At 34.3% G+C, this 26,077-nt stretch overlaps 2 protein-coding genes across 2 annotated transcripts in view; both read left to right on the top strand.

The window, feature by feature from the left end:
* Positions 1-1,676: 1,676 nt before the first annotated feature.
* Positions 1,677-26,077, top strand: part of LOC148171525 (uncharacterized) — a 107,160-nt gene continuing 82,759 nt past the window's right edge. The window contains exon 1 of the mRNA XM_088041136.1: positions 1,677-1,935. The gene's annotated coding sequence lies outside the window, so the exon portion shown is untranslated. The remainder of the gene's footprint in view (positions 1,936-26,077) is intronic.
* Positions 8,802-9,536, top strand: LOC148171528 (GRB2-related adapter protein 2). The gene is made up of 2 exons (XM_088041821.1): positions 8,802-9,010; positions 9,060-9,536. Exons 1-2 carry the CDS (start codon positions 8,851-8,853, stop codon positions 9,389-9,391), a joined length of 492 nt encoding a protein of 163 aa, XP_087897947.1. The 5' UTR covers positions 8,802-8,850; the 3' UTR covers positions 9,392-9,536.

The following is a 26,077-nucleotide window of genomic DNA, read 5'->3' as shown; positions in this document are numbered from 1 at the left end:
TTTGTTTACAACTGCCTCATCCTTAGTGTCATAAAATTTTCCAGGTATGAAATCGACATGCCATTTCCTTGGAGCGTAAAGGCAGCGACACTATATTAAGATAGGATGGAGTTTGTGCTCGTCCATTTTACGGAATGGGGAGTTTGGTGAGAGACACGAAACTTGAGAAGGAGTCTTGGAGTAGAGTTGACTAGTTTGCTCCAGCACGTTTCACTTGTATAGGTTATCAAGGATCTGAACGGTTTTCGACATGATAAAAAAGGTGTCGCGTCAGAACTCCGACAACGGGTCACACATAGAAAATATTGGTGGACTGCGATAAAATTTTATAGCGTGTAGTACAACGTGCTATCGAAGGAATGGAGGGAACTATTTCTTAATTTTGAAGAGAAAAATTCGTGACAGCACCCCTAAAATTTTTAATTAAAAATACGTTTTTATTTCTTCGACATTTTAGACTGACTCAGCTAAGCGTAATAATCAAAGTCGATCCTTTCACCGCCATGAAATATTGATACAGGTGGCCTATAAATAGACCAACCTTTTTACTAAAAAATGCACAACCGAAAGAACACGACCCTGGAAATGCATTAGCAGATCAAGAATCTTCATATATGCATAAACTGTCGGAGGTAAAAGGTCTCGTCTCCAAAACGACACTCTTTAAAGCTTAACGAGGGTCGTTCCCTAACTAGAAAGAGATCTTTCCACTGGAATTTACTGGTCACATACAATAAGAAATGTTACTACTGTTTTATTTTACGAAACAGCGAAGACGTGATGGAGGTTTATGGACATGTTATGGGCGGACGCCTATGTGTTATTACCCCACGAAGATATCGAGGCTCATCAATCTTTAGCGGTTTCGAATGAACGGCTGCGTTGCCTCGAAAATCAGCTAAAATAGCTACAAGATCAAAGTTAATGAAAAATAATGAAATGGGGAACGTGATCGACCCTTGGGGATGTTATAATTAAAAGCGGGAGAAACAACAAAGGTGTGGAATTTACACAAATCTGGAACGAGCAACGGATGGAATTTGAGCTAATTTAGCAAATCTGAGAGAAAATAGCCATGAATTAGGGTCCGGCTATATTTGACTTGTGCTCGAAAATTGGCACAGTTCAAAGTGTAAATCAATGCACTTAATTTTGATGGTGGTAAAGTCGGCGCATCCACCATTATACTCATTTGATCAATTTGAACAAAATTAAGCTTTCTAAAAGAGGAAAGTGTATGTTTTTACACAATTGTAACCCCGTTGACACTCTGACATTTCTCTTTATGCGGTAATGAAAATTGACGAGTGTTCTGTAATCACGTTAATCAAAAATAATGAAAGCCGTTACATGATCGTGTTTGAGCCTTATTAATTAAAACTCACAGAAACAACAAAGTCTATTTTTTAATGGGCCACTCTCCGTTTCCCCCAATAACAAAATTGCTTTTCTCCATCAAGTTTCGGCTTTTTTCCCAGATTCCCAGTCATTAAAAACTGCAGGTTCATTATTTCTCCCCTAATTTCGCAACTTCCACCTCGGAGATGATGCGTCCTCGCAGCTTCGAGTGGGTCATGTATAATACATCCAGTAGGCCAGGTTTGGTCCAGCAAAATCGATGGCGTTGCGCAAGCGGGCGGTTCCTGCCAAGCTTTCGACAACCCGGAGCCGCAGTCAAGTCCGGAACTTGCTTCGGGACCGTCGACTCCGGGTTTGGATAGCAGCATGCACACGATCGCCAATCGAAGCACCAAAGCGCACTAATTACGGCCGATGTGTACACGTGACCGACACGTGACCGGCTGTGACCTTGAGATTTAAGAAGAAGTTTTGGTGGATTTAGCGGGAAACTTGTTGTTTATGTGGTTTGTGGGATTATTTATGTGTTGGTGTAAGAAGTGCTGGCAAAGAGCGATTCGTTGAAGTAGACTTCAGGTGAGTTGGGGGTACTGGGAGATGGTGGGAAATCGTACATCGGTCGGTCTTGATTGTAAAGTTTCGAACGAGGGAGTTAAGGAAGTTTTTCTTGAGATTTATTCAATTACGGGGAATTTCCGAAGTTGCTGTTTGACCCAATGTAAAACCACACAGATCTGGTTTAGAGCAGCTTGAAATTTTTTGTAAACACAATTATTAAGTCTTTGCACAAAAGTCGGGATTATAATCAACATCCAACTTTACGAAGTTGCCAACTTCTAGTAATTATAAGTGCCATACATATTCTAGTCGTTCCATCACACTACATTTCGTTGAGTGTTCTCGTATTTTCAAAGCAATAAGCGGAAGAGGCCACTAAAACATTCGAATTATTGTTAAGAGGAATTTTTACACCTCACATTTAATAGAATTTTAATATCAAAATAAAAGCGTTGAACCCAGATAAACAACAAAATTGTGTGTGCTCTAAACTAGCGCATCCACCATCTGTAACAAATGAGGTCATTTTATTATAGTTATATGGATAAATGTTCCGGTTATTACAGCTTATAGTTAATTTAGGCTTAATCTTATTATTTGATGTTTTGTCACAAACTGCAAACTAATAAGCGGCCATTCTATTTTAATTAATTATATTTCCCGTGTGCATAATAGTATTCGAACACAATTAACATTGGTGTGCGTCTAGTATGAATTAAAATTAATTACTAATTAATAAATAGGAGTCAATGTTTCAGGTCATTTAAATGTTTAAGCACTTTCTTGTATTTTTTCTGATTTTATAAAATTGTTTTGTTCTCTTTACAATTTTTTGGATTTTTTTAGGATTCTCTCGTACTCTTGGTATTTATTTGAGTTGTTTCTTCGATTCTTTAAGGTTATTTTGGATTGTATGGACTTATTGAGATTATAGAACTCATTCTCTAGGTTCCTCTGGGACTTTTGGGATCTTCCCCAAGAGTTGTATGAGATTTTATCTCATTTTTTGAGGGTGACTTTAATTTCTTGGAATTCTTTAAACTTTTCTGGGATAATCGAGAACTAATGAAGATTTTTGAGACTATTTGAACCTCTTCTTAAATACATATATTCATAATACTGTTCGTTTTTAGGCTTCCTTTAAATTAAGTACGAATCTAAAAAAAATCTGTTAGAAAAGTAGATGTAGGTACAATGTTATTTTTAGATTATTTAGGATTTTTTAAATTTTTGAAGAACTTTTTATAACTTTGATTTTTTTTTAGAATTATTTTGAGCACAGTTCCTGAATCGTATCTTTCTAAATTTCTAAACATCCAAAAGAAAATACCTTTCTACTAACTTCCTCTTTGGATCAATTAACAAAATAAAGTCTCATTACAATTTTAGTTTACAAAGCAATTTGTAAATGTTGTCATTCGGAGCTACACGACTACCTACTAAAGTTTACCAAACATGTCTATTGTTTGGCTTTCCTACGATGGAATCCTCTTCACTGTAATGAATATTAGGTAAACTACTAAATTAGATTTACTTTCATCACTGTAGTCGTGGGCTTCAGCAAGTAATGTTACCGAAATGTTGTTTAAACCCGTTTAAAATTGAAACTTGGCAATATAAAAATTGTACGACTTCGTTTAATTTTGAATGAGTATTAAACTTGTAAATAAGTGAGTCACGTTAAAACTTTGTAAATAGTAAAAGTAATTTCTAGCCTAGCGCATCCACCAAACTGATGAATTCGTTGCATCTTCGTCAAAACATCGTCTTAACTATGATAATCTACAACTTCCTCTTTTACAAGAAGGCGTCCCTGGAGCCCGTTTGCCTTTCTTTCGAAAAACCCCAACTTCTTCATTACACTCGCGAGCTTGCACTATTCCAACTTCCATTATAAATGAGAAATGTAAATTCCAAGAAAATTCCCGTGTACGCCAAGTAAATTACTTGGAGGTTTACGACGAAAGTTCGACAGAATCAGTTGTAGGCTGTAAAACGAATACAGACCTATGGATCTTATCAAAGTAAAATGGAGATCTAGTTAGTTTAGTTATAGTCGTCTTTGTGTGTTGCGGAACATCTGGATAATTAATCCAACTTTAGTAAGTTGGTTCATTATTAAAAAATAACGAGTAGTTGGAGATGGGGCGCTTTTAATATTAACGTAACAGTGAATTACTTAATTAGGTAAATATTTAACGAGTTAAGCAGAGTTTTTGAGCGTTAATTTTGTTGTTTTGGAGCGGCTATGTTGTGGAGCGTTAATCACTGGAAAATTGCAGCTAAAATGTTGCTAATGAAATTAAGACTACACTTGAAAGCATATGTATTGCATTCAAATTTCCCGCTTCCGTTTATCAATAATTTACTGCTTCTGTCGTAAATCGTGACGCAACCGCTTCAAGGGTGTTCATCAAGAGTAATGGTATTAAGACAGTTAAGGACTAAATGGGGGAGGCCTGAAAGTTGTAATGTCAGTGATTCATTGGTCAAGTTCTAAGTCTCCCCCTGATCGACTCAGTTCGATTTTTTTCGCTTGTTGACAAACAACGCATTTTTTAATAAAATTTTACGGGCACACAATTAAAAGACTGTCGACGCTACAAGTCGTTAATTATAACGAAATTGGATCAAAGGTTTTGTTATTGATATCTCTTCGAGTTCTGCAATAAAAATAAAAGATCGCAGATATGCACCACGATCGAAGTGTACCTAGTTGGGTTTATCTTGAAACTCGACTAAATTTCGTTTAATTTATTGCAAGCCTGCGCTAGTTTGAATTATGAGTGCTCATTTTGGAGCAAGGAAAAATAACTTCAAAGAATTGGATTAAACGAGGTATTTTTCAAGCGTTCAAAACTGCTTCCAGAAAATTTTTACATAATTAACGGTGAACGTAGAAAAGGTTCTCACTTCATGCACATTCGTTAATATTATTCTGGACATCGTTAGTTACTAATTAATATCGGGGAGTAGAAAGATAAGACACGAAAAAAAATTTAGAATTTCTCTTGCAATCTTTCTACCTTTAATTAAAAATTTAAATTTGCTCTGCAATTAAGGCTGAAATTGAGGGAAAGACACGAAACCTGAAAAAACACTTTCATTGACGAAAGCTGGGCGAGTACCGCCAATGTGGAACTTTTTTTGTTAAATTAAATTATAAATAGGTCTGATCATTAATGGAGATTGCATGACTGATATTTAAGTCGTGTTGGTCGTTGAATAGTTTGGTCAACTAAAGTCGTTTTTACCACTATTTTAGACATGCTATTCATGAGTTTCAAAATAGTTGTGGCTTTAATTAAAATTTAGCTCAACTAGATCTAGACTTAATCATAAACTAGAAGCAAATTTTCAACCCAAAAATTGAATAAAAACGAAGATTTAAGCCGACTGTTGGTAATTACCACAGACATAAAGACACAAATTGAAACGGCTTTAAACTCATCGAATTTGCGAAGGAAAGACAGGTGAAGTTAGGGGGAACATTGTTCAGACACAAATATATTCACAAAGTAACGTGGAAATCCCAAGATGGGAACACGGAGAATCAAATTGATCACATATTTTGGAGAGCAAGTCTGCAGAATGTAAGGAGCGGATGCAGATAGGGATCATTAACATAAGAACTTGATAGGAGGAGAAAACAAAAAAACTGTAAGAAACTTGTGGAAAAAAAGAGCAAAGAAACTTGAGATTTAGGTTACAATCAACTTCAGATTTAAATTTCAAAACATTTCCAATTAATCGGATGAATTTTGTTTATAAAAAATCGAGTCCATGTGTGAAAAAACTTAATATTTCATGTTTTGTTATAATTTAATGAGTTTGGAAATGACGAAACAAAGTCCGGACCTCGGGTGACATTTAGGTTTGTATAAATTTAAATGAATACGAATATTTTAAATTTTTAATTTTTAATTATTTTAAAACACGTCAAGCTTGTAAGGACAACTATAAAGATTTGATCTAAAAAGTTCAGTGTTAATTCAGTAAAATGAGTTGTAGAATAAGTAGAATATAAACTATCCTAAGGTGCTTTGAAATCTAAAAAAAATTAAAATTATTTGTATGTATTTAAAGAATTGTAAGCCCTTGAAGAAGGATCTGTAGGATCTACAAACATTTGGAAAGATTCGAAAAAATTTGAAAATTGAAATTTGAAAATTGGAAAATTTAAATTTTAAAAAATTCTTAGGGTTTCATGAAGAACAGGTGTTTATTGAATTTAAAATAATTTCGAAACAAAAAAAAATATTTTTTTATTTCGCGTTCATAATGAAGATATTTCGATACGCGTTTGAGCGTATTTCGGTATCGTAATGAACCAATCCCGTGCCAATATTTCCAGGAACTTATATTTTTCTTAGGTTTGCAGCAGACAAACCGTCAACCTGCCGTCAACGTTGACAATTTAGATTTTGGTTTTGAATAACCTTGATAAATACTTGACTTAATAATTCATCGGAGAAAAACTCTTTGGTTGCAAGAGAACCATCATGATCATGATCAACATCTTCGCTCTCTTGGCTCCCTTGGGCTCCGGTAACCTCAAAACGTCACACCTGTCAAACTGACTGAAATTGAATTTGGCTACTTCTAATTTTTTCCTGAACATTTTGCAAATGCCAACTACCCTAAAATTCCCTAGATTTCGAAATCAAGTTTTTTCGTTTAAAATAAGGCGAAATAGAAAAAATAGCGTATGATACTTGTTCATAATGCATTTTGCCGCACTTACTACTCGCTGCGCTCGTCGTGTCCTAAAAACGTGCGTGCGGCAAAATGTTCATTATGAAACGCGTTTCATAATATACCATTATTTTCATGTTGAGAAAATAGTGTTTCGTTCTTATACAATAATTCTTTTAGTTATTTCATTTGCTTCTTATGCACGAAACTCTTGCTTGCTTCCCCACACTTAAAACTTTGCAAACTCTCAATTGCTGGTTCCAACTTGCTCAAATTATTCCAATTTTCTATTTTTAACCTACTTAATGATACAACAAAATTTCCTTACAAAGTATTATCGCGTGCATTAAATAATAACAGTTATTTTCTCGATGGCCTTTATTTTCATTTGATTACTCCGGTGAAATACAAGTCATGATAACAAGCCCAAAAAACTAGAAAAAAAAATAGTTTATTTATTGTCTCATTTGTATTTTGCAAATTTTCTAGCTAACTTTTATCGATTGGCTCCACCTTTAAAAGCAATTTAGAAACAGTTATTTCGGTAATAGCGTTGTTTTTGCCACACCTACACCTCCATGAATAAAAGAAAGCCCTGATATTGGGAGATTAGCGATAAAGTAGCGAAAAAGTTTGGAGCGAGATTAACGCTTTGTAATCAAATCGTCAAACTTCCCAAAATGGAAAGGAAAGTGGAGTATGAAATGATAATTTTTTAACTTTGGCGGAGCAAGGTGTCAGTTCCGGAAAAATCGAGCGAATGTGATTAAAATAAACAAGAATGGTGGGCTCCACAAAAATCGTAGTCCGTTTTATGCATTCCGTTTAATCAACGCGTCGTTGTGCTTTTTATAAATTTTTAAGTCGTGAGGGTTAAATTAACGTGTTAACTTGGAAATAGACGACATTACATGAATAATTATTACAATGATTAACATGGCGCCACCTGGAAAATGAGCTCGCAAAAAGGGACGAAGGGAAGTTTGCGCTCCATTTGCGGCAAGACATGTCTAATTTTTAGAACTCGTATGATAATAAATAATTATTTTTGTAATTTTATATGCCCAAACAAAACTACTTTAATTAAAAACTCTACAAGTTGTAGTTACATTCACGTATTCTAGGACATTAATGAACGGAACAACAAAAGAAAATATAAGCTTAGAAACAACCTTCATGATCCCGCTAATGGATTTACAACTTTAATTAAGATCTAGATCCTTGAAATAAACACGTCTAGTTTTCAATAACATTAAAATCTTCTAAACGTATTTACCAGGTGCTGCAGAGCTCGCTTTGTATTTGATATGGATCAGAAGTTTCGTTTTCTTTTGTATTCTCGTTTTATTTAAAACTCCATCAGGGATGAGTGCTCTGAAAATTAGTTTTTCCCATTTGAAAATTTGCCGGATTGTTTAAAAACTTGGAATTGTCGTCACGTTCACGGTCTTGTCAATTTCATTTCCGTTGCGTTATGGGAACGTTTATTTTCTTATATTGCTTTTATTGCCAGATTTGGAAAACTGCGTCTTCCATTAAATGGTTCGAGCTTTTCAGCAGGAATTATCATCCGTTTTTTTTTCTCGCTCAAGGAAGTGCTAAACTTACCATTCATAGATCCGTTTATTATTTCCGCAACGAGGGATATTTGGGTCCATAAAAGCGATCTTCTCAGGACAAATCGTTGACATTATTGATATTCCGCGTTCGAAGGACTTCAAGTGTTCAACCTTTTCCTGAGGGTTAAACATTTAAGCTTGTAGTGTGTCTAGCCCACCATTTCTGGTCCGTTGGACAATTTTTACGGATCCGTTCACGACGAAAAACAGCTTAATGTTGTTGGAGAGTTTGTTTAGCTGAAACGGGAGATTTTTTGTCGGAGAATTTTCCTAATGAAAAACCAGTCGAGAGGTTGCGGAAGTGTGAAACGCGCATGGGAGATTTTTTGCCAAGGATTTAAAATCATAATTCAAGATATTTACATCGTCGAGAGGTGCGGGATAGAAAAAGCAGCATCCTCCCGAGAAGCGAACGCACATGGTGCATTTTAATTAAACAAAACTTGTCGCATCGTGTGAACGCGACCTAAAAAACCCTCTCTATATCAAATGTCACATCGGCAACAAAATAAATGTTCCTACTAACGTGTGTTCCCTTCAACCCAATAAAAAAGCTCATCCCACATGTCACGCCAGTGCAACTGTACAATAAACCGCATTCTGGCATAGAAAATGAACAATGAACGTCCACAAACAAATGTGTTGGTGTTTTAAAGTGTTTTGCGGTGTTTTAACGAATTTAACTTATAGATTATCCAGCGAACTGTTGGATCTGTTTTACAAAATGTGCACTTTGTGTTGCTGCAGTAGAAGAAAGAACGACGATTTCAGCGACTGCGGTATGTTACACCTGAAAAAGTACTCGATTCAGACAGCGCTAAATTTCAGACGCAAAGGAAGAGTTTTACAAAGAAGTGGGGAGGGAGACAGCTGAAGAACTCTTGAAAAATAAACAGTGTGGAACTTTCATCATAAGACCGTCGAAGAATTGTAATTTAGGAACGCTGTCGGTGGTGCAGGATAATAAAATTTTTCATTTGAATATCAGAAGGAGGGATGACGGTTTTGTGGCGTTAGGAACGGAAAAGGATAATGAGAAGTGCTTTCACGACGTTAATAGTTTGATTAATTATTACATTAGTAATTATCTGGTTTTGTATTCGAAGGGTGAGAAGACGTTGACGCTCTTGCTACCCTACAGGGACAAAATTATTGTCTGAAAGAAAAAAACGACACTTTTATAATTTCACGCTTTAATTGCGGAGCAAATTTAAATTTTTTATTAACGTACAAAGGCTACTTGTTCAAAGACTCAGGAAACAAACGCGGAGGGTGCAATTTAATTTTAAATTAATGTTTACGTATGACTAACTTCATGCAATGTAATTCATTAAATTCAGCGTTGCAGTTAAGAATACTACAATTTCGAATATTATTATTAGTACTTTTATTACAGTTTACTTGTTTTTATTGTTGTTACTGTTGTTCAATTATTAGTTTCTTTACAAAGTTCTATGCAATTTTAATATTTTAAAATAAAAATTTGATTTATTGAAAATTTTGAGTATTTTCTTTGAAATCGCAAATCCAAACCGCCGTTTGTAATAAAAGAAAAACTGAATCTAAATATAAGCTTTTGGGATTCCGGTTATACCGGAAATAGAGGTTAACTTTTTCATTTTAAGAGGATCATGTTTTATTACATTTTTGAAGTCTACATAAAATTTGAGGGGCACTTTAAATAAAATATTTTAGTTGTACGAAAACTTTAATGTTTCAGAAATATTCTGCTTTTTTATGGGAATAGTATTGATTCACATTAGCCTAGAAATTAGCGACCTATTTTTACAATCTTCCATTAAAAGTTATTTGAAAAAGTAATTTACATGAAAAGAAAACAAATAAACAGCGTATCCAAGGAAGTAACATTTTCAGAAGTATGGAGTTTTTCAGCGTTTCTAAGATAATCTAAAATTATTCTTCCTCTGACTATTCCATGCTAATAAGTTAACATCCAATCAGATTTGAGATCTACCATGGTATTATCGCGGCAAGCCTTAGCACGGTGCTGGTGTTGTCAACCATGGTTACATAAGCAAATTAATTTTTTGACGTTTAAAAATGAGTCGTTTTGCTAATAATTCCGCTGACGAAATTATTATTATCATTACTACTGTATGCATGGAATAGTCGTGCAAAATACAATTCGTAGGATGAATATTCTGTGATAATTTAGACTTTTATTAGCAAACTCAATTTATGTTGCTCTTAGAAAATACCACTCGTTGCTACGCAACTCGTGGTATTTTCATAGCAACATAAATTTCGTTTAGCTAATAAATCGTCTAAATTATCACGAATATTCACCTACTCATGGTATTACTATTGAAAATATCACTACAATTTTTCCTGTACTGACATTTCACGCGTCAAAGCTAATAACCCTTCGCCTTTGTACTTCCTTTCTTTCTAAACCCCCTAATTAGATTCTTGAACTAATTATCCGTCACCCTGCCGGTCTACGTCTGATTTCTCCACAATTTATTGCGCCACATTCTCCCAAGACGAAGGACTGATATATGTAGTATGGAAGTGTATAAATTACAACTTTAGAATAAGACAGATACGGTGCTTGAACACATTGTCTGCAATTCCAACAAGCATATTCACACTGATTTTTGATGTCCATTAATTTGGTTTTCATGAAAACCGTTAAATCTATTAATAGATTTCCGACCGAAATATTTATTTTATTTCAATAGCTCTTGATTTAATCGCCATTTTTATTTGTTTGATTGAGCACACAATTGTTTAAATCCGCAACAAACACAATGAAAGTAAAGCGTCAAATCAATAAAATTCACAGCTTTCAATATAATGCAAAAACCGAATTTGGTCAATTCACAAATCGGCTTTACAAAAGGAGCGAGGCTAATTTTTTGTTCGAAAAGTTATTTAGTATTCGAAAGGTTTCATATTAATCCTTCGATGTTCTGTGTGCGTTTTTCGCAAAAGGTTTTAATTAAATTACGTCCAGAGAGAAGTATCGATATTTTGGTGAACGCCTGTTTTAAATTCTGTGCTGTGGAACATGTAAATGATACTGTTAAGTTAGCCGATGCAACACCGAATTTGAAGTACAGTCAACAATCAAACTTACTTCTCTTACAATGTAACGTATAATTGTATTTGGGCTTAACCGCAAATACAACAGATCGGCATATTCCATTACCTCTTTGTTCCCGAATTCATTAAACCGAGATATATCCAAATTGCGCGACCATTTAATGCCAAATTAAGCCAATTACAACAGCACCTGCTTTATTTTTCATATTTATAACCGTTTTTTCGTCTAAATCGAATTCCCATTAACTTTCCCTTTAGACTCGCCCGAAATCCGAAAGAAGCGATTTTTCAATGGAAATTTCGAAGACTTCTCTGCAACATGTGTTTGTAATGCGTTTGCTAACTCATAATCGAACTAGCGCTTCGGCTAATGAGGATAAGGTAGACAGCGTTTTAATACGATACTAATAACTGAAAGTTCCAAACTTCAATTTTCAATTAGGCCAAACTCAGCGTGTTTGTGTTTGCTAAAGCACTTGACGTTTGTTAGAGCAAACTTTTAATTAAAATATTTGTACGCTTAAGTGCATGAATTTTTGGTTGTATTTTTGTGGTTTTTATTGAAAATTCTGATAGGCGTCTAGGCAAAAGGAACCCTCTCACGTTTCGGTGAGTTTTATAGCATCGATATGAAACAATCAAATTCCTGTCGGTTTCTTCGTGTCGGGTGGCAAAAGCGAGGTGTTCTCAATAGCATTCTCATAAATAGTTATAAACATTCCAGAGCTGCGTGGCATGTAAATCAGCAACGCCTATTTCAGACAGACGTTGCATGTTCGATATTAGTTTCGGAGAGGTGGAAATGCGAAGATTTAGGCGATCTAGACACATTTTTATCCCGGAAACTGATGAAATAATAAAATGGGTTTTGCTGTTCGTTCACCACGTTCACAGCCATTAAAAAATCACCGGATTTTTAGGCCTAAATTCCGTATTTAATAAAAACAAAGAGAGAGGTATTTTGATTTAATTTTAAGTTCTTTTCGGAACTCTCTTAGAAACTAGAGCAGAATTTCCACCAGTTTACTCAAGTATTCCTCAAACAACGTTATGATATTCACGTCCAATACCCAACATGTCACTTCTTATTTTCATCTTGTGATGGCAACGTGAGATTGGATTTTCTCCAACAATTTATTTATCCGATATTACATTTGTGTCTCTCCAGATCCGACAACCGTTCCACCAAGAAATAAATTAAATCAATTATGTGACAAATTAACTGTGATGAGACAACAGAAAGAATTTCGTTATTACGCTCGCTTATTTTCCCGAAAATCCACCTTAAACCCGAGTAAATTATTAAAGGTTACGTCTAATATTTACCCTCGCCACTTAACCCTTCGTGCTTCCAGAACAACGCACCTTCTTTAAATATGAGGAAGAAGATTCTATAAAACTTCATTAGCGAAGTTTAAAGAGTTAAACCGACGTTGTTTTAACGGTAAACTTTTGAGTTATCGAGGTTTTATTTGTAGGAGGAATTCTTTCGGGGCTAGAAAAAGTCGGTTTTTGTACAAACGATCTCGTTGATCGAAAAGACTCATTAATTATTCGAGTTTTGCTTACACCCGATCCCATTGAAGGTAATCGATAATTGAGTCGACGAAAACGTTCGCTTCTCAAATTAGAGTGTAATTTGAGACAACAGAGTCGGTTACTTTTATAAATTGATATTACCTTTGCTTTTGTCAGCACCTTCTCAAAATTTCGCTTAAATTGGAAAAAGGCGTTCTTGAAGAGGAATTTATTAGAGCTGGGAGGATGGCGCAAGGGACGAAAAGAGATGAGCGCCAGGTTTGCATAACTTTGAACTAATATAGTGTTAATTATTCAGGGAATTTACTTTTCATGACGCCTAACTAAAAGTTGTCGAAAATAGAAGAGTGATAGGTACTTTTTAATTAGTAACTAGTTTTATGCACTCGCATTTCGTTGTAATTTAATTAATTAATTAATCAAAAAGCTGAAATTGGATTAATTTTAATTAGATACTTGTTATGAATACACTAGTTTTTATTTGACAAATATTTGAAACAAGTTGAATCAATTACTCAATCATGATTATTCGTCGTTTGTTTCACTGCTTTTAACGAGCAAATTTATTATTAACTCTGAAAAACATATTTTCATGAAATAATGAGTAGACTTCGGACAAAATATTTAGCCTAATTCGGTCCTGGGCACATCAGAGCGCGATCGAACCCCCACCTTATCAATAGCTAATTATGATAGGGCGATCTAGGCGGAGCAAGACAATAGTGAGAAAGAGTGAGGGTGAATTTAGCGATAACCGAATATTTTGTCCGAAGTCTGATAATGAGGATTCAGAAATTTAAAATTAATTTTAGTGCCATTGTTTTTTATTTTAAAGCTATTATATTCTTAGTTTTATTCTCATAACGTATCGTTAATTTATAAGAACTTGAAACCAAAATACAAAATTGGTGGAGGCGCCGGGTTTAGTTTTCCGAAAATCTCATAAAATTTTCAGTTTTCATATAATCTTAGAATTAATAACTTTAAATTTGCGGCTTTGCCCCACTTTCAATTTGTCCAACAATTCTAAGTGTATAATTTCCCACTATTTGCCGAAGCTTAAGCTCAAAGTTATTCGATGTGAGACAGGTAATTTCCACAATTGCTGCTAAAGCCGTTTAAATATAACTTGAGAATTTAACTGTAACCATACACCTGATCTTCACGCGATAAATAAATTAAATAGAAACCCGCTGTACATAATTCCAAAACGATGCCGTGCCTTATATTCTGGTTAACTTACTTTTAATCCTTTTTTGTTCTTCCGAACCAATTAGTTTTTAGTTATGCGCGATAAAAAGAAAAAACGTGCTCAAGACTGCATCAATTTACGAGAAAAGTTCTAAACCGCAGCGATATATTCCGAGAAAGTTGGACTTCTCGTTAAAATGAACGTACCTTAACTCGAAATCAATCATAGATAATACCGACGGTGGAATTAGTCGCGAAGGATCATTTCATATTATTTTAATCCCTCTTTAAAAGTCCGTTAAATGACGAGACGCCGTCACTTCCCTTTGTTATCACGAAGAAAAAGAGGCCGCTTTTAATCTGGATATTAATTAAAAATATCTTGGGGCAATTTGCATTTATTACGATCGTGTTTTCCTTAGGAAACTTGGACATTCGGATGGATTAGCACGACGTTGCTGATTTCACGACTTTAATAAGAGACGTGAAAAATGAGGTATAAAATAGCATCGTTGATGTGGTAAAGGTCAGGGCGTTACGCCGAGATGTGTCATAAATATTTTATTGTTATCACTGTGCTACGCACATTTCGTACTGGTAAATAATAAATAACGGGGGTGGTCTTTGATATTTATGGGGATATTTCGAGGGATTGGGCATGAAACGTGACGCTGAAAAATCTCGACTGATTCTGACACGTACAATGTGTAATCATTATTCGGCTGGAGGCCAACTTCAAAATTGGTGGATGCGCAGAATTTATTGTTTTCTTCCTCACGCCTTAATTAACAGACCATAGTCTAATTCACAAGCTAATTACTCCAAAACCCTACTTATTAAGAAGTCCTCATCGGAACATAAAATCATCGCTTCTTTGTATAGTTACCGTTGCAGTAACAGCTGGAACTCTTTCATTAATGAAACTAATCCATCAAGAGTTTCTGCGGGAATTGACTCAAACGAGGAAATATGACTTTACAAGTTGTAATTAAATTAAAACGGCTTAAAAAACCCAGGAAACAGAAAAACCAAGTTTCTTTTAGAAAATAGAATTTAGATGACGACAGGAAAAGCCTTACGACATGAACTTGACGTGGGATAAAGTTCCGTTCCGTTGTTGTCATGAAGAGGGTCAAGAGTAAAATTTGGTATTTTATTTGTGGTAAGAGCAGAGCTTCGTAAATTAAAGATTATTATGAACAAAATTCCAGGGAAAATTGAAATCAAGAAGCAAAATGCGGATGATAATATTTAATATAGGAAGTTGTGTATTTTTAATTTGTTGTCGATTTTTACTTGTTTCTTTTGTACTCGTTTTGCTTTTCTCAATTTTAAATATCTTTGAGGGAAATTTAATATGTTTTAGCTGAAAATAGGTTGCTGGAGGCGCAGGAAAAAAATTGGAGTTTTTTAAGAAATGTTCGCAAAAAAAGCAAAGTTGGGTTGGATTAAACCCAATTGCATAATATTTATAATTGAAGTATTCTTTTAACTTTTTTTGAAATCCTATTGCATTTCAGGGTTTTTAACTAATTTTCCGTCCAGTTTCTGTTTTTCATGTTTTTTCCTTTTGATCTGATAGATCCTAATTTATCTTTCTGCTTTATTATTAAAATTCATAAAAAACTTTGACAAAACAATAAAAGCGGCCGACGCCGCGCGACATTTCAATTATTGAAAATTAATTTCCAGTCCTCAGTAAATTTGAATTCCTGCGAGAACGTTACTTTGTCACATTTTATTCATCCTCCAAGTTTAGTTCAGCTTTGAATGTGACTTTCATGTACATAATTATGCTCCTGTCGTATATTCTCAACAAGGCTCGAAAACAATTTTAACCCCTTCATGCAAATTTCATTTCACCCTTTGACTCCTCTTAACTCCAATTTTTAGTTACGACGCATGCGACGCATCTTTAAACTTTTAGCATTTATATTGTAGCAGCGAGCGTGAAAATTTTACACAATCTGTCTAAAAAAAAGTTTTCTGGCATATTAACCGCATTACCAGAAGTTTATTTAAAAAAATATTCTGAGTTGAAGAACAGAGAAGATTTCCCAACTGTGAATATACAAATAACGCCGTCACAATTTAATTAAGTTCGAAAGATGCCTGAAAACTTTCAGGAAATTAAATTGAAATTATAAAGTCGAAAAAAGGGAAATAAGATTACGGATCTTGGAAAAACTGTAACGGGATTAACAACGATGAGACTGCAATAGTTAAATTAGTTTTGACTTTTTCGGTCGCAGTGTCATCTCAAGACGAATTTGCATTCAAACTATTACCTACTCGGATTAAAACGAAATAAATTGTTACCAACTTTAGCGCAGCGCCGTATTAAAATGAATTTACTTAATGGAATTTGCATAATTTACAATTAGAAAATTCCTCAGACATACTTGAACGTTGCGAACTTTGAGAGATTTCAAATATTTGGAAGTTTTCCCAAACTTCTTCTCTTCTTTCAGGTGAGCCAATACATAAATATTTGACATAAGAAAACCTGAAAATATTCAGGGATAATAGAATTTCTTTGTTGGCAAGCATGCATTGTCTGCATAATTGGCTATTGTCGTAACGTTTTATAATAAATAAATCGGCTTTTTGTCGCGTTTTCTAAAATGCATGCAGCCTCTTTTTAAACAGTTTCCGAGTGCGTCGTCACGAGTTTGTAACTCGACAAATTATTTACTACAACTGGACACCCTGAGGGTCCCTTAATTTCCGCCGATTCCAATCTAACCCTGTTGCGAAAGGGAAACTTGGAAATTTTAACAAACGCCAAATTTTCTATTGCGATGGTATTAGACGCGCTACTCGCGGCTAATCCGTTATTTAGTGCTCTCGTAGAAAATCCGAGTCGATCCGAGAAAACAACCCCCCAGAAAGTGTCACAGGCACACGTTAAGTACACATCAACCCTTGTTGCGACTTTTGGGAGCTTAGCTCTTAGCCCCTACAGCGATCTTAAAGTTTAATTACTGCTAACTACTTTACTATGAATCTGGATGAGGGTTTTTATAGGGAGGAAGTACAAGGGCAGGTAGTAAAGTTTTGATATGGTTATGATTTGCTTGGAAGATTTTATTATAAAAGCGACGTTTAAAAAGTTAGATTTCCGTCGGTCATGCGACCACTTTTATGAAAAATTCCGGAATATGAACATTTCTCAAATATTCGCAGCGAATTGTGGGAATTAAAAAGTTTAATATTCCTTATAATTGGACGAAAGGGACCTTGGAGTCTAAGAATTTTTGGCAGTAAAGCGGCTCTTTGATAGTTTGAGCTTAAACAGGCAAAAAAGGAAAAGGTTGGAAAATCGTAACAAAACAAGGGATAACCAGGAGTCCCGAGTAAAAAAAAAGGCTAGGAAAATTTTCCATAGGACAGAATGAGAAAGCAAGGATTAGAATTAGACTACGCGTCACTCCAGATAACGAAGTTCAAGATAAATATAACAAAGACAATATGAGACGATGACTTTTTAGAAGAGCGAGTATTTAGTAAAGAAACCAAAGTAAAAAACCGAATGAAAGTTGGAAAAAATGCAAACAAAATTATTAGCCAAAAAGTAAAAAAACAGGAAAGCAGAGTGCCCATTAGTGTATTGTTTATTTATTCTATTAATGGGAATCGAGCAATAGATACCATTGCTCCTATTTTAATTTGAAATTAGAGGTTATTGGAAAGCAACGCATTATTAGGGAAAATCCACGTATGTATTTTACAAAGGGCCTACAACATAAATTATAGGGCTGCAGTTTGTTTGTACAAAGCACCTCCGTTCAAATTACTGTCTATATTACGAGCAACTCCGCGTATAAATACTGAAATTGTTGAAGCTCCCATGCATTTATAAAAATGTGCTTTTCTATTTTTCTGTGGTGCTCTCAGTAATTAGCAAATGAAATATTTTTCAGCATTGCTTTAGATAAGCTCGTAAAATCCTAAAAGTCTGTATTTAAAAAGGCCATTTTTAGAGATGAATAAAAAACATATAACAAGGTGTTAAAACATCAAGTGACGCTGTTCAGAAATCCTTTTAAACAAAAAGCCATCTGATTAGATTAATATAACTGAACTTCCCGCAGTGTTGAGTTTAGCCACGACTTATGACGCACCCTGTATGTTGCTGGGTTGACTGTCAAATTTAAGCTTCCTCATGTCTCTTGCAAATTCTGTGGCAGTGTGAAGTAAATTGGGCTCTGCCTCCATAATTCATTACTCTGTCGGTATACAGAGAGTTCGTCTTTCGTAATAGATGGTCATGGAAATGCGCGCGTGTTTACAGCCCGCATAAACTTAAAACGTAAACGTATGAAGGTACATTCTAAATTATTAACCAGCTTGAGACGTGTTAAGCAAGGGAATGTCGAGTATAACACAGTAACGCGACTAGCAATGCGTGTAATATTTACTGCCAGAGTTCTTCCTTTAATATTAATGCTGTAAGAAGAGCGAGCAGGACGTAAGGCTCAACAGGAACACAGAATCCTGCGATTTCCTTCCTGTCGGCTCCTGCTGTACACCAATTAAAGCTGGTCGGTATAATTAATACGAATTCCGCGGAGAAGCTTTACTTCCTATCTATCAACGTCAATTAGGAACGACGTATTGAAACTTCTTTGTCATCGATTAGGTAGAGACTGTATCAATTGAATCCTAATGGATTTTCTCGTACGTATTGTGAATTTCAATTAAAGGATCTTGGAAGGTTTTTAGCGCTCGCGCAGATCTAATGCAAAGATCGAGACATTCAAATGGCTTAAATTGAATGTAATTCTCTAGAAAATTATTTACTTTTTAGGGGTGGAAGAAAAACGATGCTACTCCTGATTTATGAGAGCTGGGAGAGATAAAGCGGTTTGTTTGGGGCTAGACAACATTTGTCGCGGGCTTTTTTACTTGTTAGCTTTAATTAACACAGTTACTACAAACTAAAATATTTTGAAACTACATACATCACTATGTACTAAAGGCGGCAGATAAAACTTTTTTTGCCGCCAGTAGCGCCGACAAACTGCCACGTCACGGACCATGTCTTTTAGCTTTTTGTTTAGATTAAAATTTTTAGGGCCTCTCTGATTCTTCAGATTGAATTCTTAGATTCTTCAGACTTTTTTATTCTTAATTGACTTTTTTAATCATTTATTGAATCTTTCAGAATTAATTTTAAAAGCGTCATAAAAAGTGTTTTAATGATAGACAAACTTGTGAAGTCACGTTTCATGTTTTTTTTTTGTTTTAGGTAAACCGAACGAGATCAAAAATTGAATTCAACAATAAGAGATAAAATTGGTAATATTTTTTGTTTTTTTTGCAAATCTCTGTTTAACTATTCCAAGTATTCGCCGCATCTTAATCGAACTTTTAACCACACTAACCCTTCGAAATTCGTTCAAAATTAATAATTTTGCTCGGCTAATAATAAAACTTTGACAAGCAGTCAGGGGCAATTTTAACTTTGTAAACGATTAATCTTTATTTGAAGAGTGAAAAGCAAACTGACGGAATTTAATAAATGCCGATTTTGAATAATTAAAATTACTAAACAATCTTGTTCATGTTCTGGGAGTTCATTATAATCTGAAATATAAAGCGTGTGCGCTTTGAGCATCTTCAATCAAATGACACTGATTCTTGTTTTGCGAATAAGCGATTCAATAAACTCATCAATTTATCTCCGTTGTGCTCGTATTTTATGACAAATCGTATAAAAACCGATTCATTTCCTTAAAAGCTCGAATCTTGGCTCGGTCATCTGTAACGTTAACAGCTCACCTCACTGATATAAATTCTAGTCTGGTACATAGAGTATGATTGAGTAGCGGCATTACACTGAGCTACCGAGAACCACGATCTGTTGGTTGTGACGTGTGATGGATTCCATCGGAACGCGGCCGATTTCGGACCATTTTCCGTTATTAGGGTTTGCGTTTATCTAGAAGATGTATGGAAGCAGAAACAGGAGCAGACAGAAGACGAGTTGATTTGCTTCCAACATTAATTAAAACGAGAGAAATTAGTAGAATGGGAAAAAACAACTTTTAACTCTCAACTCCCGAATTCAACTCCCAATCGGCTGTTTGCCCTAACCATCTATTAACCACCTATGACGTTGTGAATAATCCATGAAGTTGAGAACTAGCTACTAGTTTCAGTGCTCTTAATAGCCACTCAACTTAATTTCGAACTTGGAACGCTGTACTAAACTACTGCACGACTTAAAAATTTATATACAAGATTTACAAGGTAAATAAGTAGGACGTGCACAGTAAATTTCTTATTTTACGACGGGCCTTCAAGAAAACTTTACTGTATCGGAGCTAAATAACACAATTTGGGAAAGTGCGAGTGTCGTGGGGTCAATAATAATGTTACAATCGTCAGAGGTTTATTACCTGAAGAATGAACAGTTATATGGAGCTTTTATTGTCTGTGGAAGTTTCAATGGGATCATTGTAACATTGATTAACTTGATTGTTTGGGAGGTTTTTTGAGGAGGTTTCAACCGAATAATGTAGTTTGTTTTGATTGTATGAGAACGAAATAACAAAAACATTCAGTTCAATAGAATGGAGATCAATAATAACAAAATCGGTATTAGGAAGTTTGGATGGTTGTTTTCAATGAAATCACAGACATTTTATTATCTAATTAGAATAGAATCATTCACACTTTTCCTCTTAAAATTAAAAAAAATATTTAGTATTCTTTGTTTGAATGGTAAAAATGGTGGAGGCGCTGGGTCACGTCACAGACTTTGGACTTTTTTTTAATTTTGGTTGTACCTATTTAAATACATGTTTTTACAATTTTGAAAATTTTGTATTTTGGTACAATTAATTAATGATTTTGTATTTAAGGTAGTAAATTCATTCAATTACACTAGGGATCAAAATGCAAAAAAAATTGCCTCCACGACTAATTTTGATGAATTTCTATTAATTCAAATGCCCTGAATTTGAATATCAACATAGAATAAGTCCAGCACGTACAGATTTTTTTCTATGAAAAAACACAAAAAGGCATTTTATACCGTAGGTATCTTTTTGCTAACTTTTAGATTTTTTAAAATAAATTAAATATATATTAGGTATATACAGGGTCCGGCAACACTTGTGTCCACCCCCAAAATCGTCTTTAATTTTAAAGTTACAATTTTGAAAATTTGCATACGCTTATAGTTGACAAAGCTCTAGAAGCTGACGCAAAAATTTGTTTTTTATCACAGTTTGTTTGGCGTCGCGACGCCTAAGAATTATAATTTTTAGCGATTTTTGAGTTTTTGCGGAAATATTCGCGATTTAATTTTTTTTTTCAACATAACTATGATACAAATATTTGAGTTTTTATTTTAAATCTAATGCAAATTGTGTTTAAAATTTGCGAAAAAAACGCTGTTTTATCAAGTTAGTTTTCAAAATTCTGACAGCGCAGTGGCAAACTACGTTTACACCAAAATTTCACAAGTCACTTCATTCTATCTTATAAAGGTTAATTTTGATTAACACGGGCATGTTGCACTTTATGGACACCAGAAATCGTTAATTTACATCGACAAAGTGACAATTTCACCAATTAAGACTTTTGTTACAATCTAAAGCGAGCCAAAGGATAGATGTCATTTGTGACACAAGTTGTTGACAGATGGGTGTAAACGTAGTTCCCAATTTTGACGTAATGAAATTGGAAACTAACTTGATAAAACCGCATTTTTTTCTCCAATTTTGAAGACAATTTGCATTGAATCTAAAATAACAGTTGACATATTTTCTACACATTTATATTGAAAAACAATTAAATTAGGGGTTGATATCACAAACTCTCACAATTAACTAAAAATTACATTTTTAAGGCGTCGCGACGCCAAAACTATCAGTGATAAAAAACAAATTTTTGCGTCAGCTTCTAGAGCTTTGTCAACTGTGAGCGTATGCAAATTTTCAAAATTTTATCTTTAAAATTAAAGACGATTTTGGGGGTGGACACAAGTGTTGCCGGACCCTGTATATATAAAGTATAATTTGGTAAAAATCGTAACATTTATACTACATTATAAGATAAATATAACAATTAAAACAGTATAGGTGTCGCTGAAGGCACTATTTACTAAAAATGTTAAATATAAAGAAGTCATGTGATATCTCTTTTGAAAGAGAATTTAATTCTGTATTTGACGGCCAAACCTTTTTTTAATTTTAAATATGTATACAGGCTGTTCTTGAAAAAATCTAGCAAAATAATTTTTTTTTGAAAACTTTAGTATTGCCAAAATGTAGTTTAAAAGATCACATAATAAATTCTCTACAACAATGGTCATAAATTAAAAAAAAAAGTTGTAACATGTAGCATGTGTTTTACCCTATTTTTGTTTTGAAATTTACTCTCTGTATTGCTAATGGCACCCCTCTTGGCTGTATGGGTTATGAGTTTTGGGACACCTGTATATCAACTAAAATAGATTTGAAACGAAACTTTTTTTATCGAAAAATAAAATTTTTGAATTTCGAAATAAATGTAAGCGCAAATTTTTAGCGATATGTATTTATCAATTTATTACTTATCTATTTCTCGTAGTTTCCGAGATAAAAGCTTCAAAAATAAAAAAAACACAAAACTAAAAAGGTAATGACTGAATTTTCGAATCTGACAAATGCTTAGCAACAAAAAAGCAAGAAAAACGACAGTGTCCTTAAACCTCGTTAGAAATTCTTTTTATCGCATTCGTGATTCATATTGCGCCGTCTAATCCCAAGTCGTCATTACAGTAGTGCCAACATTGTTCCAATAGGAAAGCAGGATCAATAAGCTTCTCTATTAAGAACCTCCACAAATACTCTTAAGACATAAGAGATGAATGCAGCTTTTGCAATTTCGCTTGGAAGATTCTCGGGAGACTACAGACGTATTATATAGAGCAATGTTAGATCGGAAATAAGAATTCTTTAATGTTGAACACGATGAAGAAATCTCCACTTGCAATTTTCTGATATCGATTTATCTCTTGTAGGAGGTAAAAATTCGTAATGTTACAAAAATGAACTTTACCCCAATTACTTCAATGTTTGTTTTGGTATTAACCCCACCGTTAAGACCTCTCGCCTTAATCTCTTCGCAACCGGCGCCAAACTCCGCAAAGACCCGAAATAATCGTTATCCTTATAAAGCGACTCGACGTTTATATATTATAGAGACTTTGCGAACTGCCAACGACTTCAATTAATAACGATTCTTGTTAACTCTTCCCATTTACACACTTTCCGGTAACAAGGCCACAAGTATGGTTAATTTCACGCGACTTACCCTCGCACTGTTACGCATAATGGTAAATGAGTGTGGCGGGTAATTGCCGGGCCAATAAATATACTGTCGAAATTCGTGGGGCGATTTAAGGAGAACACTCTATTTATTTAGAAGCCGCAGGTGGATTTTTATAACGTGCTGTAGTCCATATATTGAGGCCGACTTGTTTCCACAAAGAAAAATCGAAGAGTTATGTTGGGAAATTCTGTCCTCGCCGGCACAGGTTCACTCAGTAGCTAAATTACCTTTCGCATTGTTAATTTTAATTACCTCACGACGTCCAGACACTAATAACGCTTCGTTTTTAACTTTTCATTAATTGCTCCAGACGCAGGAAAACTTCGATTTTCATTACGCGAAGTCGGGGCAAGCTGACGCTTTTTCCCCCGACGCGTTTAACAGTTTTTAATTATTTCACAGCAGAAATCAAATCGATTTATTTTGTTGGTTTAACTCATTGACTGATTCTGCCATCGTGACTAATAATAGAGCTGTTTCCCCAAGTTAAAAATTGAAGAGTTTTTTTTCCGGTTCGACGATTCAATTTGTAGTCATTGTTGACCGTTTCGACTCATCTTTATCAAAATTTCAACGAATTCGGTGCATGGTGAGTGATTGATGTGACCTTTTCCGGAAGTCAGCCGTACGCTGGGCGACCTTTGACGGCAGGTTAGGCAAAATTAAGTTAGCAGCAGGGAGCAATCGCAATCGGTGATGTGATGATCATCAGTTAAGAGACGACAACGGGTAATAAAATTCGCAGAAAAATTACCACTTTTGAATTTGATTCTTTTGCTAGAAATATTTATTTAAAAAATTTGTTTTGCACTAACATTTCGAAATAATTATAACTTTTAGGCGTCATCATCGCGTAGCCTCGTCAATCTTTTGTTTTTTGGCGATTTTCTACCCAACATCAAACAGCCGAAAGTTTTAATATTTCAGTGACGCAACCGACAGACGGGTCTTTGTTTGCTCTGTCAATTGTTGTTTTCGCTGTTGAAATAGGACATCTGGCTACGCAAATACGAACCCTTGTAGATGAACAAAGACAGAAATAGAAGACGCGCTCGTAATTGTCTGTGCGATGTTCATTTGTACGAGACACGGCACTCTGTGTTTTCCTGACCGATATTCCTGCAATCTGCTCGGAGATGTTCGTCACGTAGTTCGAGCAAGTTTTCGGTTTTTGATTATTATAGAATAAGGACTGTTTTATGCATTAAATAGAGAAAATCGTTTAAAAAAGTGAACACGGCGCACGGAACTTGTAATTTAATTAGTTATTGATCGAGTTGCAGTTTGGAATATTGTGTAAACTTAAATTAGAGACTAAAACAAGTTAAGGGTGGTTAGTACGTTCCTGGCATGTTGTAAATAAATTGAGTGGTTGTGGTTATGTAACAAATTCAATTTTAAACATACTTTGATAGTGACCGCTTGGAGTAATTGTCGAAGCAATGCTAGAGTTTAAATCAAAGGAATTCTTTGGCTGTTTTTAAAAAAGTCAAATGAAAAGAATTTTGACTGAACTAGGTATATCGGATTTTAAATTAAATTTGATTAAACGTCGCTTTATTAGTTTTGCATTAATTTTAAATGTGTTCAAATTGTAAATCCACTTTTGTTCAAATTATGAAACGTTTTCATAAAGGGAGCAAAGAGTAAAAGTAATCAATAACATGTTTTCACCGTTTTTCAGGCTAAATTTTATCTTTTCAATTTAGTCATTGCATTAGTTCAATTGTACTCTTTTTGGTGTAGTTTTATGCTGCTAAAACATCTAAAAAATATAAAATTTCAACGAATCTAACGAATTTAAACTGAATAATCCTGAGAAATACTTGAGAATGACAAAGCAAATTTTAAGCATTTAAATGATCTGGGGCATCTGAGGAATTTATGAAAAATATCTAAAGCACCCGAAGCCCTAATAAGTCATTCGATGGACCAGAGTAATTTAAAAATATAAAGAAAACAGAAAATTTGTCATTTTCTAAGAAAGAAAAGTTGAAACCAAACACGTTCAGCACTTTTTCATATTTCAATGTTAAAATAAATTATGTAAATTTATTATTTCATCAATTATTATGATCATCCTTTGGCGGCTGCTTGTGCTAGCAACCTTAAAATTCTAAATTTAATTTTAAGTTTAATTAGTTTAGGGTACTAATCAAACATGCAAACTATGTTTATAATCAAAATCGCACTTCTTAGAATTGGTAAGATATGAGTAAAAAATGTTAATTAAACTTTCTTGAAATAAACTACTGCTAATAAATAAAGTTTTGTTGTTCGATCGGTACGAAACTCACAAGTTCTTTGTAACTCGATCATGCGTATATTTTATTGTAGATTTCTAGTAGAACCAATAATATTGTGCCATTTCTATATACATACATATTTACGTTTAAATGTTAAAATTCTCGATTGCCAGGAATTTAATAACACCATATTATTGTGAAAGTCAATAAATCAAAAATATGTTAGCGCTGTAAACCAAATATATTGAACTAATTAATTAACGTTATTGGTATGTTCTTGTCCCTAATTTAATTAATTCGTGCAGGTGTACCAAAATTAACCGCAAACATTTGTAAAATCGAACTTTTTGTTCATCAATAGCGTCCATTGAAAACAACACTATCTATAACCGCATCTATTTATCTCGATTTTCGTTGTGACAAACTTCTGTTGCCAATTTTACAACTGTGAAAAATACCACATTTCCGCGCAAAGCT

Source organism: Gnatocerus cornutus, chromosome 7 (assembly GCF_029298725.1).
Source record: "Gnatocerus cornutus isolate USDA-ARS CGAHR chromosome 7, icGnaCorn1.1, whole genome shotgun sequence".
NCBI classification, from domain to species: domain Eukaryota; kingdom Metazoa; phylum Arthropoda; class Insecta; order Coleoptera; family Tenebrionidae; genus Gnatocerus; species Gnatocerus cornutus.
The sequence above is the reverse complement of the archived record's forward strand: the minus strand, read 5'-3'. Positions and strand labels throughout refer to the sequence as shown.

Excerpts from the sequence above, each read along its gene's own strand:
- LOC148171528 (XM_088041821.1), top strand. The coding sequence starts at position 8,851 with ATGAACGTCCACAAACAAATGTGTTGGTGTTTTAAAGTGTTTTGCGGT. Across the intron at positions 9,011-9,059 it reads CGACGATTTCAGCGACTGCG|ACGCAAAGGAAGAGTTTTAC; the intron begins GTATGTTACACC and ends GCTAAATTTCAG.